Genomic DNA, 17,036 nt, shown 5'->3' on the forward strand with positions numbered 1-17,036 from the left:
CCGTCCAGACATCAGGCACTTCAAGTTGGGTTTTCTTGGGGTTTGTTCTTGTTGTTGTTGTTATTTTCAAGTGTCTGTGCTGCACTGCCTCTGCCCTTCTGTTCTGAACCTGGGGTGATGTGAAAAAAATGAGGAAATGTCCAAATCCATTTATCTTGTTCTTTCTGTAGGTTAAAGTCATCAAGCCTTTTCCTTGGTTGTCAAACCCAAGTTCATACAAGCAAATTCCTAAAATCCTGCTCAGAGTAAAGATATTGCAAGGAATCAATATGCTAGAAATGGCACAGGAGCTGCCAGTGCTTAAAGTTGCTGTGTAATCACTATATAGCTTTTTAGTTTTGAGATGGAAAAGGCTGTATTTTCTTTCAAAGTGAAATGCAACATACCATGTTTGCAGATTTTAACTAAACATATAATTCTGTGATTGATGGGCAGAATGAAGTAGATCTAAGAGTTTTCTGAGCAGAAATTAGTTCATAGGTTACTATGAAGTTACTCACATTATACTGTGTTCTGGGTTTTTGATTCCTTCTTTTTTTTATTTTTGGTTGGGGTTTTTTTGTGTGTGTGTTTGTGGGTTTTTTTGTAGGTACCTTCTCTGGTACTTGTTTTTGGGAAATACCAGCTAAGAAAATCATAGAAAATGACATCATTTGTCCAAAGAACATCCTCAACAGGTAGGAGGTACTATCAGCTCAGGTGAACACTCAACTGGTCCCCTTCTGGAGCACTCAACAAGGGTAAAGAGAGGAAGAGATAGTCCTAAATAGAATATATATTTATGTGTATAAAGTAATGCATTTTCAAAGGCCATGACAGGAAATTAATAAGACAGATCTCATTAACTTTGATCCTTGAGCAATGCTTATTCATTAAGAAGGCAGGCAGTATAATTAATTCTTGAAAAATGAAAATGGAAGAGAATCTGTGATCTATGGTGAAAGGAGAAAAGCAAGTAATAAGACAGTTAGGTTGTTGTAGATCAATTGCAAGACAGCTAAGAACTAGTATCCTGAAATTAAACCTGTTTTAGATTATCTGTATAATACAGATGTACACATATCTCTTAATTTTCTCTGTATGGAAGCAAAACACCTACATAACCAATCCGGATAATTTCCATGTCCTGTTGTTAAAGTTGGAAGGTGGTTTAGGCCATGTAAATAAACAAATGTCAGTTCTGAAAAGAATTTTGGGCATCCCTAATCAAGGGACAATTTAAATCTCTTGTTGTGCTACCTCAAGCAGAGACCTAAATCATGTGTCTGCTACTTTTGATATCAATACCTTCTGCAAGAAAATAAAAAGTGCCTCAGAATCCACTTTGTAACTACTATGCTGTCATTCATTGTTTGCCAGGTACTCTGGCTTGGCTGGCCTCAATACTCCAACAGCATTACTGTAATAATTAGTACACTACACTAAGAAGTACAATCATGTTACTTTAGGTTCAGTTGTGGCAGATCAGATGCATAGCAATATTGCCCATGTGTGTTCTCCAGCAAGTCAGTAATTTAAACAACAATGAAGATGCTTATATAGATATTTTACCATGTATTTGCAGATGGTACACTCCAGGCCTCCCTGGCAGCATCGCTTGGTGCCCATGAGAAGGAACATAGAGGATACTAGCCCAGGGGCTGGACAGGCACCAGCAGTCTCTCCACAATGTCCAAGCCCTTGTCAAGGAGCAACTCCCCCCTACAACAGGCCAGGTCAGCAGATGGGGCACCCGTCCTGATGGCAGAGAGTCTCTCACACTTCCTCCTGGTGCTGCTGCAGGACTCAGGCTCTGCTGGCTTGCCTGCTTCATCGGACACAGCTCCAAGCCGAGAGGAGATGTTGTTAGGACACTGAACCTGCTCTGTAGCTGAAGATCTACAGGTGGAGCAGGAGTGGTTCTCCTGGTGCAAGAAGTCACCAGCTCCCAGCCTTCACCATCAAGGGAGTCTCCATTTCCCAGCTTGATAAGCACAGACTCTGCCTGCCCCTCCTTTGGGACAGCTGGATGTTCAGGCTCTTGTTTGGACATGACCCAGTGAAGCTCTTTCTTGATGGATCTGAGACCATGCAGCCTGTTGACCTTCTCTTGCTGCTCCTTTACATGGCAACAGAGATCCTCCAACAGCACACACTGGCTGAGCAAGGGCACCATCATCCCCACCCTGGCCTCAGCAAGGCCCTGGTCCTCTGCACGGCATTCAGCCCCACACCTGGAGACCTGCATCCTCCTATGGCAGTCCCGTCTAGGTCAAGATCAGGAGCAGTTGCTCCAGGGGGTGCTCAGGACTGTGACTGGTGGTGCATCACCACTGTCACTGAGCACAGATGCATGCCTCTCAGCAGAATTCCCGGGTCCTTCTGCACAAACGGTTGTGCAAGCTGCTGGACCTCTGAGCTCCCTCTGTTAGCTGCACTCATTGAATTGAAGTGTTGAAAGAGCATCACACTGATTCCAAGGCAACTTGCAGTGTAAAAGGGAAGAATAATTTGGAGCTAGTGGTTTTGGTTTAAACATTGGCAAGGTTTTTTTTTTTCCTTCTCTTTTTTTCCACTTCTCTATGTTCATCATCACCTTCTTTGTCTTCCATTCAGGTTTCATCCTCCTCATGGCAGCAATACAAGAAGGATAAGGAGTACTCCTCCGGTTTGGTGATACAACATGATTGGACCCTGGGGTAAAAGACTGTTGATGGCCATCCAGAGTTCCTTGCTACTTCTTCACCTCAGTCCTCTCCCTCCAATATCTTCCAAAATGTTGTTTTAGATGTCTGGTTTTTTCCATTGCCTCCATTTTACCATGTGTCCAGTTCTGCTAACTCAACCTCTCTGCTCAAAAATCACATTTGTTCATGTCTTGCAGCACAAACATCCTGGTAGCTCTTATTGTTGCTTTATGTCCCTGTTCATTAACTAGTCAATCAACCACTTCTAGGCTGCTTTGAATACGAATCCTAATTTTTAGTGCCACTATGCTATGCTTAATCATAGGGTTCCCATTCTGTTTAACTCAAATTCCTTGTGGACAGATCTGTGGACTATGTGCAATGACTGTGTAGGGAATTATCACATGCAAGTATCCTCTGCGTTATTCCTCTCCCTGTAGTGAGGGATTTACCACTTGAATATAGTCTACCTCAGACAGAGGTTGAACCTTTCTTTGTCTCCAGAGAGAGATGCACTTGTCTCTGATGTTAAAAAACATGTCACGTTTTACAGCAAAAGGGGTTCAAGTGCTCATGTCCGAATTTGTTTGAAAAACTAGTGGCTGTTACAATGAAAACTGAATGCCTCTAGGAAGGGCGATGGCTGTAAGATCACAGTTCATTTTGCTCGGCCAAAAGCCATTTTACTGAACTGCCAAAAGGTACAGACTGGATCTGTATGTGCCACACCAAAAATGCTCTTCCTTTTCATCTTTGAATTATTCTATCATCAACTTCAAAATTCTTGCTTATGTGAGTAACATGGGTCAACAGTAAGACAGCTTATGTCACTGTTGATTAAATAAGTATTTACAAACGATGGACTATTATCCTAGTATAATTACATTGTTCTCAGCCTTCGGTTTTTCTTCATATTTCTGTTCTGCAACACTCTTTCCTCTCAGTGCATATTTTTTTCACTTATCTTTTAAAAACCTGACTTTTCTTTCTGCAGTCAGCAGAGGGAGCTATGTCACTTACTTATGTAAGACCTTAGCGGTTTGTGCTTTGAATCTTTTTTACCCTTTTTTCAGTTCACATAAGCTAGAATGATTCTCATGCCTTAAAGCTTCTTTAAAAGGCTCTGGCACAGTGGCAGTCCCACAGGTAGTCTGACAAAGTGTTACAGATCAAGAATAGGATACCTTTCCTAGGTTTTTCATTTAAAATGAACCATGCCAGATATTACTAGAAGCCTATATTTTGCATTACCTAAACAAAGAACATTGTATTTTGAAGCGATGAAGTCTTTAAAGAGTTTAGATAAAAACTTTGTAATCAGAAACATGCATTTGAAACCATTGTAGCTTACAGTCAAGGAAAAATAATAGGTGAGAACTGAAAGTTGTGTTGAATCTTACGCTTGTAGATCGGGTCACAGGATGTATGTTGCAATAAAGACTCTTCAGCAGGAGAAGGCTTTTTTTTTTTTTTTTTTTTTTTTTTTTTAAATAGGATCTATTACAAATGACAGTGTTAAATGCATCTCCTCCCCTGAGGAACCCACAGCATGGTTTAACAGAGAGGAGTTACGTGGGAGAGGAGCTGTTCAGTCCTTCTACATCCATAGGGCCCTCTGTAGCTCCATTTGTAAGAGTAAAGAATAATTGTATTATCCTAAGTAAGTGTCCTCTTTACACCAGTGTAATTTGTTGGGACTTTCTAGACAGGCAGGCTTACCTTGTCCTCTAACTGCCTTATGACTGCTCTCAGCATGATAATGATGTCACAGTGCCCCACCTTTGAAGGCATATCCCACTTCTCATGACTAAGAAGAGCAGCCATAGAGACCAGGATAATCTGGAGCAGTAGCACTGTTTCCACTATGCAAGTCATTTTGCTTGTCTTTTTATCCCTCCTAACTTCCGCAGAGACTACCAGAAAGTTTATTTCACCTGACGGTATGTTCTAATCAAAACTTTATTCCAGTAAAAATTATTACAGATCTTACCTTCTGCTAGATATAAAAAAGGCAGAAGGTATTTCTTCCTTCCATTATTTTTTAGTTAAATGAAGTTTCTCCTCAGAGAGCTTAATAAGACCATTCCCCTCCACTGTGGTAGCACTGTTGTTTTGAAAACATTCTACAGTTTGACTTGTTCTGCCTGTGTGCAGGTGCAAAAGCGCATAGGAGCCAAAAGTGCATAGAGGTTGTCCAGCATCTCCAGCAACCACAGAGCATCCAGTCAGAACACAACCATTAGAGCTCATAACACCAGAGAGAAGAGCATCTGCTCACAATGCTGTGAACAAAGAAACGAGTTGAATTGAGAATTGCACAAGGTTTGCCCCTGAGCTTTGTAATGGTGTGGGGACAGTCAATCCTGCAGATACACGACAGAGTTCAGTCATCAGGAACTGCAAAATAGTAACACTGAAACACTCTCTACCATTTTCTGGCTGGCTCCAGCTCAGATTCACTGTTTCACAGAGGGAAAGGGAAAAAAAATTGTTTCACAAGGTAAAAAAAGGACTGTTGGTTTCCTGACTGTTGCAGCCATTATCTTACACTCCAGGCCCAAGACTAGAATATTATTTTCTTAGCACACATAACTCTTGTCCTGACTGAGAAATATTCTGATTGGCATGCTGTACCCTGAAGGCTGCAGATTAGAGTAAAGTGGGAGCCTGACGCAGGAGACAGTTCCTGAATGTCAGTGTATGTACATGGCTGTTGGAAACAGGCCATATTTAGAATTACAGTATTGTATGACTATTGAGGTCTTAATTAAATAATAACAGCATTTCAAAAAAAGTGAATAATATTGCCTTACAATTTATTAAACTGGTTTTAGTCACTTGTTGCAGCAAACATATTTTGCAGCCTGTCAAATCATCAGCAAATACAGTTTTTTAAAAAAACATGTATTTGACTAAGCAGTTATTAACTAAGTATTTTCTGGATTACTCCAAAGTAGCACTACCTGGAGATTATTTGGAAGAGGAGAAGGAAGAAGATGATGATGATGAAAAAACCACGAATGTTGAACAAAATCCTGGTAAGAAGAGTATAGAAACTAGTAAAATGAAATTAAGTTGCAAAGTATGGATATTCTGTCACTTCAGGATCAAGTATTCAAAATTTTATGTGAAGTAGAATTCTCCCTTTTACAGAATGTGAACTTAATGTTTGCAATCCCTGATTATAATACCGTTTCATGGAGTCGCTGTCTCCACACAAACCAACTCAATGGCTTATAGATTCACACAAATTCAGTGGGGAGTTTGTAGTAACAGGACTGGATAAATGCATCTAGGATCCTGTTACCTACGTCCTTGAAAGAGAACCCTGTTCTTTGATCACGCAATGGCATGCCTAGTACTTATAGATGGAACAGAAATGAAAAGCCCGTCTGTGGTGGGACAGAGGAAACAGCGGACTATGGAACATCTCAAGGACGAAGTCAGCTTGGCTCCTTTTCTGGCAACATTTGAAATACATAGATTTGTAATACCAGAGCATTATAATGTTAAAGAACGGAATTATAAAATAGCCCTGTAAGGAAAAGATTTTAGTTAATTGTTTCTTCCTCTAATGCATCAGGAGGGGAAGATGGGAGAGAGGAACTGCATCATTCAGTCCTTGAATTGAGCACCTTCAAAATTTGTACTATTCATTTATAAGCATGTTGTAGACTGGAAAGAAAAAAGGTTATGTATGAAAAATAGAGGAAGAAACATTACATGTGGCCTTCAGAACACTCATTTCAATTGCACTTTAGGCAGTTACAGAATAGTGTAATTCAAATTTTCAAAGAAGCGAATGGTTGGTTTCCCTGTAAAAATGAATGCATTTAATAAGCCACTAATCAGTTAAAGCACAACCAGGTAGTTTGAAAACCACCTCTCTCACTTGCATGTGACTGTTTTTGTGAATACTTCCATTGTGCTCTTTGGAAAATGCCAGACTTATATGACAGAGATAGGAGTTTAACTTAATATGCATTCATTTAGAAATTTCTGCAAGGACACCTGTGTCCCAACTTGATGATGGAGAGGATCTATTAAAGAAGAGTCTGCAGAATTTGCAGGAGAAATGTAAGTACCAGAAGATATCACTTAACCAGTATGAAACTATATACAGCTGCTTAAGTGGCAGTAAGGTGCAGAAAGAAGAGCCTGGCACACATATCAGGCAGCTATGCATCTCAAATTATATCTTGTGTTGCATTCGTTACCAATACAACTGTTCTAAGAACAAGACAAATTAATGAGAGGTTAGGTGAAGAAATCCTAAATTAGTTCCAAACTACTAAACAAAGTTACAGAATGACAGGTGAGAAAGGAGAACAAATGTCCTGCTGCCCTCCCACCTTTTAACAAAATACGTTCATAGACATAATTTGCCTCGTGAGTAATCAGATCCCACTAGTTCCTGCTTCATTTCACTATGTTTCAAGAATCCTCTTATCTTATCTACTGCTCACTGGTGACCTTTGTGATCATCAACACAGCTGACAGTTCATATTTAAAGAGAGCCCACATCTGAATTAATTAGAGAAAATAAGTAACGCCACAGTGTCTGTCAATACACATGGCACTGTGTACAGATGGACACACTCTCTTTCCAGTCCTGCCTGAATCATTCCTTTAAGATATTTCTGTTACAATTTAGACTTAACAATTGAGGACTATGAAAATGGACTATAATAGTAACATTTTTTTTTTGCTGAGTGACTAACTGTATATAGGAAGTGACATACTGGTGCTGGCTATTACATTCATCAGCTCTGCCAAGAAGCACAAAAGGTTGTTTCATATATAAACTGTTAACCCATTCAGAACACCATGGACAAATGACACATTGCCTTCCATACATGGCCATCAAAACTCAAATATGAATCTGGAAAATGCTTCTGCAAAAATAGCTCAGCCTTAAAATTTATATGTAGATTGGGATTTTTGTAAGTCGTTAGTTTCTGCTTCTAAGAGATTCACCCTGTGTAACTTCCATTTCTTTATTATTACTGCTTACAGTGAAATTCATCTCCACCAAAGGAGTGGAACAGGAGAGCTCTCAGGAAGAGCAAGCACCAGGTAGCAGCTAATTGATATTTTCATTGAGGTTTCAAGTATTATACCATCATACTGAAAAAATGTGTTTTGACATGCTGATCTGACGTGATTTTCCTAGTTTCACTGACCTCAAGAGCAGATACTGTTTTGCTATTTGTTAGTTTATAACACAGCTATTTCAAGTTCTCAATTTTTTTAAGCACTGCAGAATTGCAAAGTACTACAGAATAAAACATACAGGGTTTTTTTTTCTAAATAAAGCAGTTCTTGCCACTTTTCCAATCATGTTTGCTAGTGAACTACATTAATTTCTGATTTTTCTAGCTTTTAGGCTTTTGACAATAATGCATCAGGTTTTCTAGGCATGCTTTCTCTCCTCCCCTTTCATCTCAGATGTTGAACTTTCTGATTTTTCTTTCTCTGCTTTATGTGCCGAATAATCTTTGCAGCTGTTCTTTTTTCTTTCCAGAATCCAGATTTGGACCCCATTACCTTACCACTGTCACACAGAACCACAGTGAAGAACCACCTTTGGATGGTACAGTAGAGGACTCAGCAAAAGATTAAATATAAGTTCAATTCTTCTAACTAAACAGTATAAGAACAACATCAATTCTAAATTTGGTGGGCAAAAATGAAATGAAAAAGAAACTTGAAATCAAGAAACTTTGTCACATCTTCATCTGAGAATCATAGAAGTAAAAATCGTTAGGCAAACCCTGTCTTTGAGACACACACTTAGCAGGTAAACAAACCAGAGTCCCAAGACAATGAAACAGCATGGGCCGTATTAGCAAGCTATAGAAAAAGTTATGCAAATAAGTACTTTGAATCTGAAAACATGCTTCTATCCTAAAACCTTTAAGAATGCTTTAGTTTGTGTATCTCTTGTTCTCCTACCTCCAGTTACATGTTATTACTACTTTGCAACTGAGGGAAAATGTTAAACATATTCACAAATATATGGATGAAATTAAGTTTCTACTGACCTGAATGGGAGAGATGCATTTGTGTGCAAAATTTGGCCTCTGAGATTGTATGTTTTTTATCCATATTGGTTCATGAATGACACAGCAGTGTATGCTTTCTGCATCTCTGGCAAAATAAATTAGCTTTTTTCTATTTCGGAATAGCTGGAAAAATATGCGAACCTCATTTTATTTTCTAACAAAGCACTAGTAAGCAAAAGCATTTCTATAAACCAAACTGTAAGGAAAGAAATTATCCTAAAAGGTTTGTCTGGTTTTTGTGAGTTTGTATATAGGGTCAGAAAAGGTGAAATAAAAAATTATTGCTTAAATGTAAGGTTTTCCTTGTGTAATACTGGAGTATTACTATATCTTATATTTTTGAGATCCAAGAGTCAAATTTATGAATAAGGATGTCTCTGAAAGTAACAGAAGTGCACAAACAGGGACTTTCACCTTGATAGGTAAAAGTAGCTTTATGACTGGTTCGGAACCCTTTTTTGACTGAGAATTAATCACCATTTAAAAACTCTATAGTGCTAAAAGCAGTAGATTTGATTATTGGTACTGCGTATTAGAACAAGTTGCACTTAGGAAAGTTAAATAGATCTAGGAGAAACTGAGGGGGTTTTAGATTTATACAAACTATAGCAAAACTAGGATATATAGATAGCTACAAAAAGCAGTAAAAAATATTAAAATATTAAAAGACAAGAGTGACTAGCTCACTGGAGACAGCTTGGAGTTTCATTCCTTTCCACAGGTAAGAGAAGTAACCATGTCGCAATCAAGTGTGTTATAGCAGTCTCACACAAATTGTTTTGAATCCTTCTAGAACAACCAACTGCTTGCAAATTATTTATAATCCCACTTGTTTCTCTTGAAACAAAAGAATTAGCTATGTATTTAAATAACAAATGGAAATGAGGAAAAGAAATGGATTTTTTTAATTGCATCAAAGATATTTTTATCATCAAACAAGAGCACATAATCAAGTTCCTGATCTCAATGACATCAGATACCATCCAAGCAATATATTTTTCTGAGAAATGCCAAGTAAGAATACAGTATAGCAGTCTGGATGGCTTTTGCACACAGTAAATTAGGAACATGTTGAATTGATGGTTCCTCGGATGCTTAAGACCCTCCTATCTCCTCATAGGTGAAAAAATGGGTCCTAATAAACTCAGAGTAGTAGCATCTCCACAGTCCCTGGGACCTGCTAAACTTCTATCAGAATTACTCTTTATGATGAATACAAATCACGTCTAGAAAAACTGGAAGATGTGCTTTGGGCCAATTCATCAACAACTAAATGGATTTGGGTTTTCAGAGAACTAGTCCTTTAAGTAAGAAGTGCTTGTTTTTATTTGCAAATCACATAGATATAATCCGTTTCTACATATGACAATTTGTCCAGGACATGACCAGTGTATATACTAGCGGTGTGGTGTGCTTTACTGTTGTAGTGTCAGACAATGCTGACTTGCTTCAAAGGAACACTGCTCAAGAAACCAGCCGAGAAGGTTTTAAAATAAACGTAATGCTTGCTGTGTCATGTACAACTCTCGCCTGCTCCTTAATATTTATGATATGCTGTTGTATGGCTTTCATCAAGTACATTATGGAAAAAGGGTAAGTCTTCCAATCACATACTGTGCTTTATTATTTGGATAGTAAAGTAAGGTGCTACTCCAAACATAGGATTAAAGAGTATGCAAAAATGTGATAAAAGCTCAGAAAGGCTGTGCACACATATAGTTAATTTGCTTACTTTTTCCCCTGCAAATGAAAAGTGAAGGCAGAAATTATTAAAAAATAGATTATATTATTACCAAGAGTGTATGTACTAAACATTTCCTTGTAAGTTGAGATGCTCCCCTTTGTCAGTTCAAATCTTAAAAAAAAAGAAAAGTTCAGTAATTTACTACGCATCTTCAATGGTATCTGTTAAGTTTATATTGGATTCCTCTGGTTAGAATAACATAATTATTTTTGTTCTGTGTTTTAGGAATTTTTGTTGTACATTCAGATGCTCACATGAACAAGAGACCAGCCTCTGCATCTTACTCTGACCCTCTGAAGGGAGTTCCTGATTCTTCAGTTTCCAGAGCTGCAGAAAGCAGACTGTGGGGTGAGAAAACAGCATCAGACACATGACCTGTCATAAATTCTGTAGCTGATACACCACCCATTTCTCATGCATCAAGTCTCAGCAGTATTCCTTCGCATGAAGACTTAAATGGAGACCAGAGCTAAACAGAATGTCATTGACAGTGACTGAAAAGCTCTCTAACTGAGATGCTGGTATATGTGCAACTATGTTTATATAAATAGTACTTCTGATTCACTAAATTTGTAACATGAAATTTCATGGCAGGACAGAATAAACTTTACATTCTGATAATACAGTGATGTGTAATTAAAATTTGATCACAAAGGTTTGCATGCAAACATTAACTGCTTCAGAATCAAGTGTCAGGAGGTACAACCATGGCCAGAAGACAACTCCATATTATTCCTCAAGTTAAAAAGGAACAGCTGAAACACAACGACTTCTTGAAATGAAGTCAAGCAATCCACCATTAGTGGCACGCACTGAATAGGAATGTAGTAATGGATATCTGAACTACTCTGAATTACTTTTTATATTAGGATGTTCTGAGCAAAAATTAACTAACTTTTTTTTCTAAAATATCCTTTGTTTGGGAAAGTTATAGAATCATAGAATTGTTAAGGTTGGAAAAGACCCTTAAGATCATTGAGTCCAACTGTTAACCTTGCACTGCCAAGTCCACCACTAAAGCATGTCCTCAAGCACCACATCTACCCATCTTTTAAATACCTCCAGGGATGGAGACTCAACCACTTCCCTGGGCAGCCTGTTCCAATGCTTGACAACCCTTTTGGTGAAGTAATTTTTCCTAATATCCAATCTAAGCCTTTCCTGGTGCAACCTGAGGCCATTTCCTCTCATCCTATCACTTGTTACTTGGGAGAAGACACCGACCCCCACCTCTCTACAACCTGCTTTCAGGTACTTGTAGAGAGTGATAAGGTCGCCCCTCAGCCTCCTCTTCTCCAGGCTAAACAAACCCAGTTCCCCCAGCTGCTCCTCATAAGACTTGTGCTCTAGACCCTTCACCAGCTTCCTTGCCCTCCTCTGGACACGCTCCAGCACCAAAATGTCCTTCTTGTAGTGAGGGGCCCAAAACTGAACACAGTACTTGAGGTGCGGCCTCACCAGTGCCCAGTACAGGGGCACTATCACCTCCCTGGTCCTGCTGGTCCAGTATTCCTGATACAAGCCAGGATGCCATTGGCCCTCTTGGCCACCTGAGCACACTGATGGCTCATGTTCAGGCAGCTGTCAACCAACACCCCCAGGTCCTTTTCCACCGGGCAGCTCTCCAACCACTCCTCCCCAAGCCTGTAGCATTGCATGGGGTTGTTGTGAAGCAAGTGCAGGACCTGGTACTTAGCCTTGTTGAATCTCCTACAGTTGGCCCTGGCCCAATGATCCAGCCTGTCCAGGTCCCTCTGTAGGGCCTTCCTACCCTCCAGCACATCAACACTTCCACCCAGCTTGGTGTCATCTGCAAACTTACTGAGGATGCACTCAGTCCCCTCATCCAGATCATCAATGAAGATATTGAACAGGACTGGCCCCAACACTGAGCCCTGGGGAACACCACTCGTGACCGGCCGCCAACTGGATTTGACTCCATTCACCACCCCTCTCTGGGCTCGGCCGTCCAGCCAGCTTTTAACCCAGCGCAGAGTGCACCTATCCAAGCCGTGAGCAGCCAGCTTCTCCAGGAGAATGCTGTGGGAGACAGTGTCAAAGGCCTTACTAAAGTCCAGGTAGACAACATCCACAGCCTTCCCCTCGTCCACTAAGCGGGTCACCTTGTCATAGAAGGAGACCAGGTTAGTGAAGCAGGACCTCCCTTTCATAAACCCATGCTGGCTGAGCTTGATCCCCCGGTTGTCCCACACATGCCACGTAATGGCACTCAAGATGATCTGCTCATGACCCTTCCTGGTACCGAGGTCAGGCTGACAGGCCTGTAGTTCCCCAGATCCTCCTTCCAACCCTTCTTGTAGAGGGGCATCACATTTGCTAACTTCCAGTCATCTGGGACCTCCCCAGTTCACCAGGACTGCTGATAAATAATGGAGACTGGCTTGGCAAGCTCCTCTGCCAGCTCCATCAGTATCCTCGGGTGGATCCTGTCTGGCCCCATGGACTTGTAAGCATTTGGGTGGAGGAGCAGGTCAGTGACTGCCACATCTTCGACAACTGGGGCTTCATTCTGCCTGATAGGATCATCTCCATCTGATAGGATTATCTCCATCTCCCAGCTCAGGGGCCTGAAAACCCTGAGGATGACCAGTCTGACTATTAAAGACTGAGGCAATGAAGGCATTAAGTACCTCAGCCTTCTCCTCATCCTTCATGTCAATGTTTCCCTCTGCATCCAACGAAGGATGGAGATTCTCCCTGGCCCTCCTTTTGTTGTTGATATATTTGTAAAAACATTCTTTGTTCTCTTTAATGGCGGTGGCCAGTTCAGTTCTAGCTGGGCCTTCACCTCTCTAATCTTCTGCCTGCATAACCTCACAACATCCTTGTAGTCCTCCTGAGTCGTCTGCCCCTTCTTCCAAAGGTGGTAAGCTCTCCTTTTTTTCATGAGTTCCAGCCAAAGCTCTCTGTTCAGCCAGGCCGGTCTTCTCCCCCGCTTGCTCGACTTACAGCACATGAGGACAGCCTGCTCCTGCACCTTGACGACTTCCTTCTTGAATAACATCCAGCCTTCCTGGGCTCCTTTGCCCTTCAGGACTGCCTCCCAAGGGACTCTGTTAACCAGACTCCTAAGCAATCCAAAGTCTGCCCTTCTAAAGTTCAGGGTAGCAGTTTTGCTGACCCCCTTCCTTACTTCTCCAAGAATCGAAAACTCTATCATTTCATGGTCGCTGAGCCCAGGATGGCCTCCGACCACCACATCGCCCACCAGGCCTTCTCTGTTTGTAAACAGCAGGTCCACTGGGGCACCTCCCCTGGTTGGCTTGCTCACCAGCTGCGTCAGCAAGTTATCTCCCACACACTCCAGGAACCTCTGAGACTGCTTTCTCTCTGCTGTGTTGTATTTCCAGCAGATATCTGGTAAGCTGAAGTCTCCCATGAGAACAAGGGCTAGAGATTGTGAGACTTCAGCCAACCCCTTGTAGAATACTTTGTCACTTATATGAACATACGTGGATTTTGGAATGTTTGTGTACATAATAGCCCTGTATGCTGTTTGTACACAAAAAATAACACGCAAGCCCAAATAACAGCAAGGCAGGTATTTTTAACAGAAAAAAAATCGCTTGGTAGATCTCTTAAGAGAACACAATTTTTCTCTTTCCTCTGCTTTTAATGCTCTGCCCCAAACCCAGAATATCATACCTGTCTTTGCCACTCCCAGACAGTAGCAACAATTCTTCAGTTGACACTACTCCAACATGGGGAAGGAAAGTGCAATGAGAACCACAAGGTTAGAAGTAGAGACTGGTCTACAGAGAAATCTTAAACAGTGGAGCATGAAAACCCACGTTTCCAGATTACAGCCAAAATGTATTGTCTTCAAGGCAATGCAATCGATTTAGAAAAATTGCTTGGCCATGGTCTTCTGAAGCCAGGTCAATGGACTCCTTCCATTAAGTTTAAGGATCCTGTGCACAGACTTAAGTTTTGAAAATAATTTGTCCCACAATGCAGAAATACAAGACAGCAATGCAAGATTTCTTTTTCTTCATTCTTTCTTATGTATTAGTATTTAGTTATTATCTTCTTCGGCACCTGACAGAGCAAATTTCCTTTCTCCAGCCACGTTACTGGCCAGCAGGGGAGAGTTACATTAGCAGTCCATTTTCAGTTAGTTTTGTCATTCTTTTCCTTGTTATTATTTTCATGTTTTCCATGTTTTGAAATTGTCCTTGACTATCTGAAATTAAAGTTTTGCCTTAGGGGTGGTACTCAAGCTCAACCCACCTGTATGAGTTGACAGGGTCAATAACTTACCAGAACTAATAGGAAAAGAATATAGAACAGCATATAAAACACGACGGTGCTGTGCCACAAATTCCCAGTTAATTCACATTGTGAACACCGAGTGCAATTCTGGTCCCTTACACTTAAAAGCAAGAGACAAAACCAGCAAAGCTTCAAGGTATGTTGATAAGAATTATCGGAGGAATGGAACTGCTTCCACAACAGCAACATAAAAGTAGGCTGGTAAAGAGCATGTGTTGGTGGGAGAGTCTATTTTAAGTATGGAGTGCCACAGATAAAACAGATAGCAACTGACTGTCCATTCCAGTGAGAAAAGCAAGGAGCATCAAATGAAACACACAGGAGCCAGGTTCCAAGTACGTAACAGACATCGTCCTTGCAGTGGGTAGTGAGTAGACTGGAGAAGGCACCGCGTGCTGCTCAACAGGCAGGCTCACCAAGCCCCCGAGGGAGAGGCCTCGAGGGAAGGCCCGTGCGTGCCTGCTCTGTTTTTACAGCTCCCGAGGCACCCGGCTCCCGGCCTCTGCTGCAGGCGGAGCACTGAGACCGATGGACCCATGAAGCCGACTCAGCCTGAGGTTTGCTCTCAGCGGTGAGCTGGGGGCCGCGCTGCTCGCTCCGGATGAGGCGGATCCAGTCATGACAGCCCACGGAGACCGAGAGGCCTCTCAGTAGGCGGGTGTGAGGCAGCTGAACCGCACGGCGCCCCCGGCAGCCCCTTCCTTTTCCCTCAGCTGGTGCCCGGTGGAAGCGGGACGCTCGCTCCTCACACCGCCACCGCAAACGCTGACTGACGCCTTCATCCCCTTCGCCGAGACGTCTCCTCACAGGCTGGGTTCCCGCCGTGAGGGCTGTGGGCGGGCCCCGGGCCCCTCCGCCTTCGCCAGCTCCCAGCGCCAACGGCCGCGGACGGCGTCCCCTCCGGGCAGGGCGGCAGCGGCGCCCGCGCCTGCCCTTCCCCACCCCGCCACCTGCAGCGCCCGGCAGGGGCGGGGCCGTGGGCTGTGAGCCCCGCCCCCTCGGCGTCCCTCCCCTCCGCTCCCATTGGGCGGCTGGGCCCGCGCGCCGCCGGCGGAGCGGTGAAGGGAGCGGCCGCGGGCTGAGGCGCTGCCTTCGCGCCTTCCCGTCGCCGTCGCTGCTGCCGCCGGGGGTGGGTGATGCGCCCCGCCCGCTGCTTCGGGGACGGCCCCTGCCCCTTCCGCGGCCCCGCGGGCGGCGGCTGCCAGCGGCCGCGTTGCCGGTACCGGCACGAGGCGCCATGCCGTGGGGAACCGCCCTCATCCGCCCCGCCGCCTGCCGCCGCCGGCCGCTCCCAGGGTGAGGATGGCGGGAAGGATGGTCCGGCCTGGCCCGGCCTGCCGCGCCTCCTCAGGGGCGGCGGGCGGGGGCTGCCGTGCTGAGGCAGCAGGGCCCCGCCAGCTCTGGGGGGACGGGGGGGTGCGTTCCAGGTGGCAACGCCGTCGTCGGAGGCGGCGGTGGCAGCTGCTGGGAGGCGCTGGGGTGCGGGCACGGCTGCGTTCCTGCCGTCTGAGAATGAGCTGTCGTGCCGTGTGTGAGGCTGAAGAGTGAAATGGCGCGATAGGAGGTCTTTACGGTCTTGTTCAGTCCTTGCTCTTAGAAGAAAACAAAATGTTAATTAAATACCCCCACCTGGGCAAACAGCGATGACAATACTAGGTGTGCAGTATGAGCTGGTGTTTATGCCTGGGGTTAGGCTTCAGGAAGCTTGACTCGGGAGGATTGCCTAAACTGCTGTGTGGTAGTATCATAAAAGCTGATGACTTCTCTTTTTCTTGGTAGGAGGGTATCACCTTTCCTTTGTGGTGTGTGACCCTTAGCCGTTGTAATGAAGAGTGGCAGTTGTGATATGAATTGCTTTTAATCTTTGTAAGGCACTTGCCAGTGAATAACTGGCATTTTCTACTGAAACTTCAGCATGGCTCTCCCATGGTGCTCCACTTTCTTCTTAAGTGTGATGAGTAATAAGATTTGTAACTAGCTTTTTTTGATGTTTGTCATGTTCCTCTTATGACCAAGTGTTTTCAGGCAACTGTAAGCTAGATCTCATTGGCAGAAATAGTAGCATGTTCAAACTGTTGGCAATAAAGCCAAATGGGTGTGAAAAGCGAGGGGCAGAGTACTAAAATGACTTTAAAATGGGACTTTAAAATGACTTTAAAATGGGAACCACAAAACTTATCAATACTAACAGCCGATGTTAATGAAAAAAGCAACCTGCTTCCAAACTGGACTTGAAAAGCTTATAATTAAAAACAAGTAACTGCTTTC

At 42.9% G+C, this 17,036-nt stretch overlaps 1 protein-coding gene across 1 annotated transcript in view; it reads left to right on the forward strand.

The window, feature by feature from the left end:
* MOB3B (MOB kinase activator 3B) overlaps window positions 1-10,849 on the forward strand; it is a gene marked incomplete at both ends in the record, with an annotated part of 81,454 nt that extends 70,605 nt beyond the window's left edge. Inside the window, 5 exon segments of the mRNA XM_082336228.1 lie at window positions 5,587-5,704; window positions 6,660-6,743; window positions 7,683-7,742; window positions 8,191-8,259; window positions 10,701-10,849. Coding sequence (XP_082192354.1) covers window positions 5,587-5,704; window positions 6,660-6,743; window positions 7,683-7,742; window positions 8,191-8,259; window positions 10,701-10,849 — 480 coding nt within the window.
* Window positions 10,850-17,036: the final 6,187 nt, after the last annotated feature.

This window comes from Platalea leucorodia (assembly GCF_965183815.1).
Source record: "Platalea leucorodia genome assembly, chromosome: Z".
Lineage (NCBI taxonomy): Eukaryota > Metazoa > Chordata > Aves > Pelecaniformes > Threskiornithidae > Platalea > Platalea leucorodia.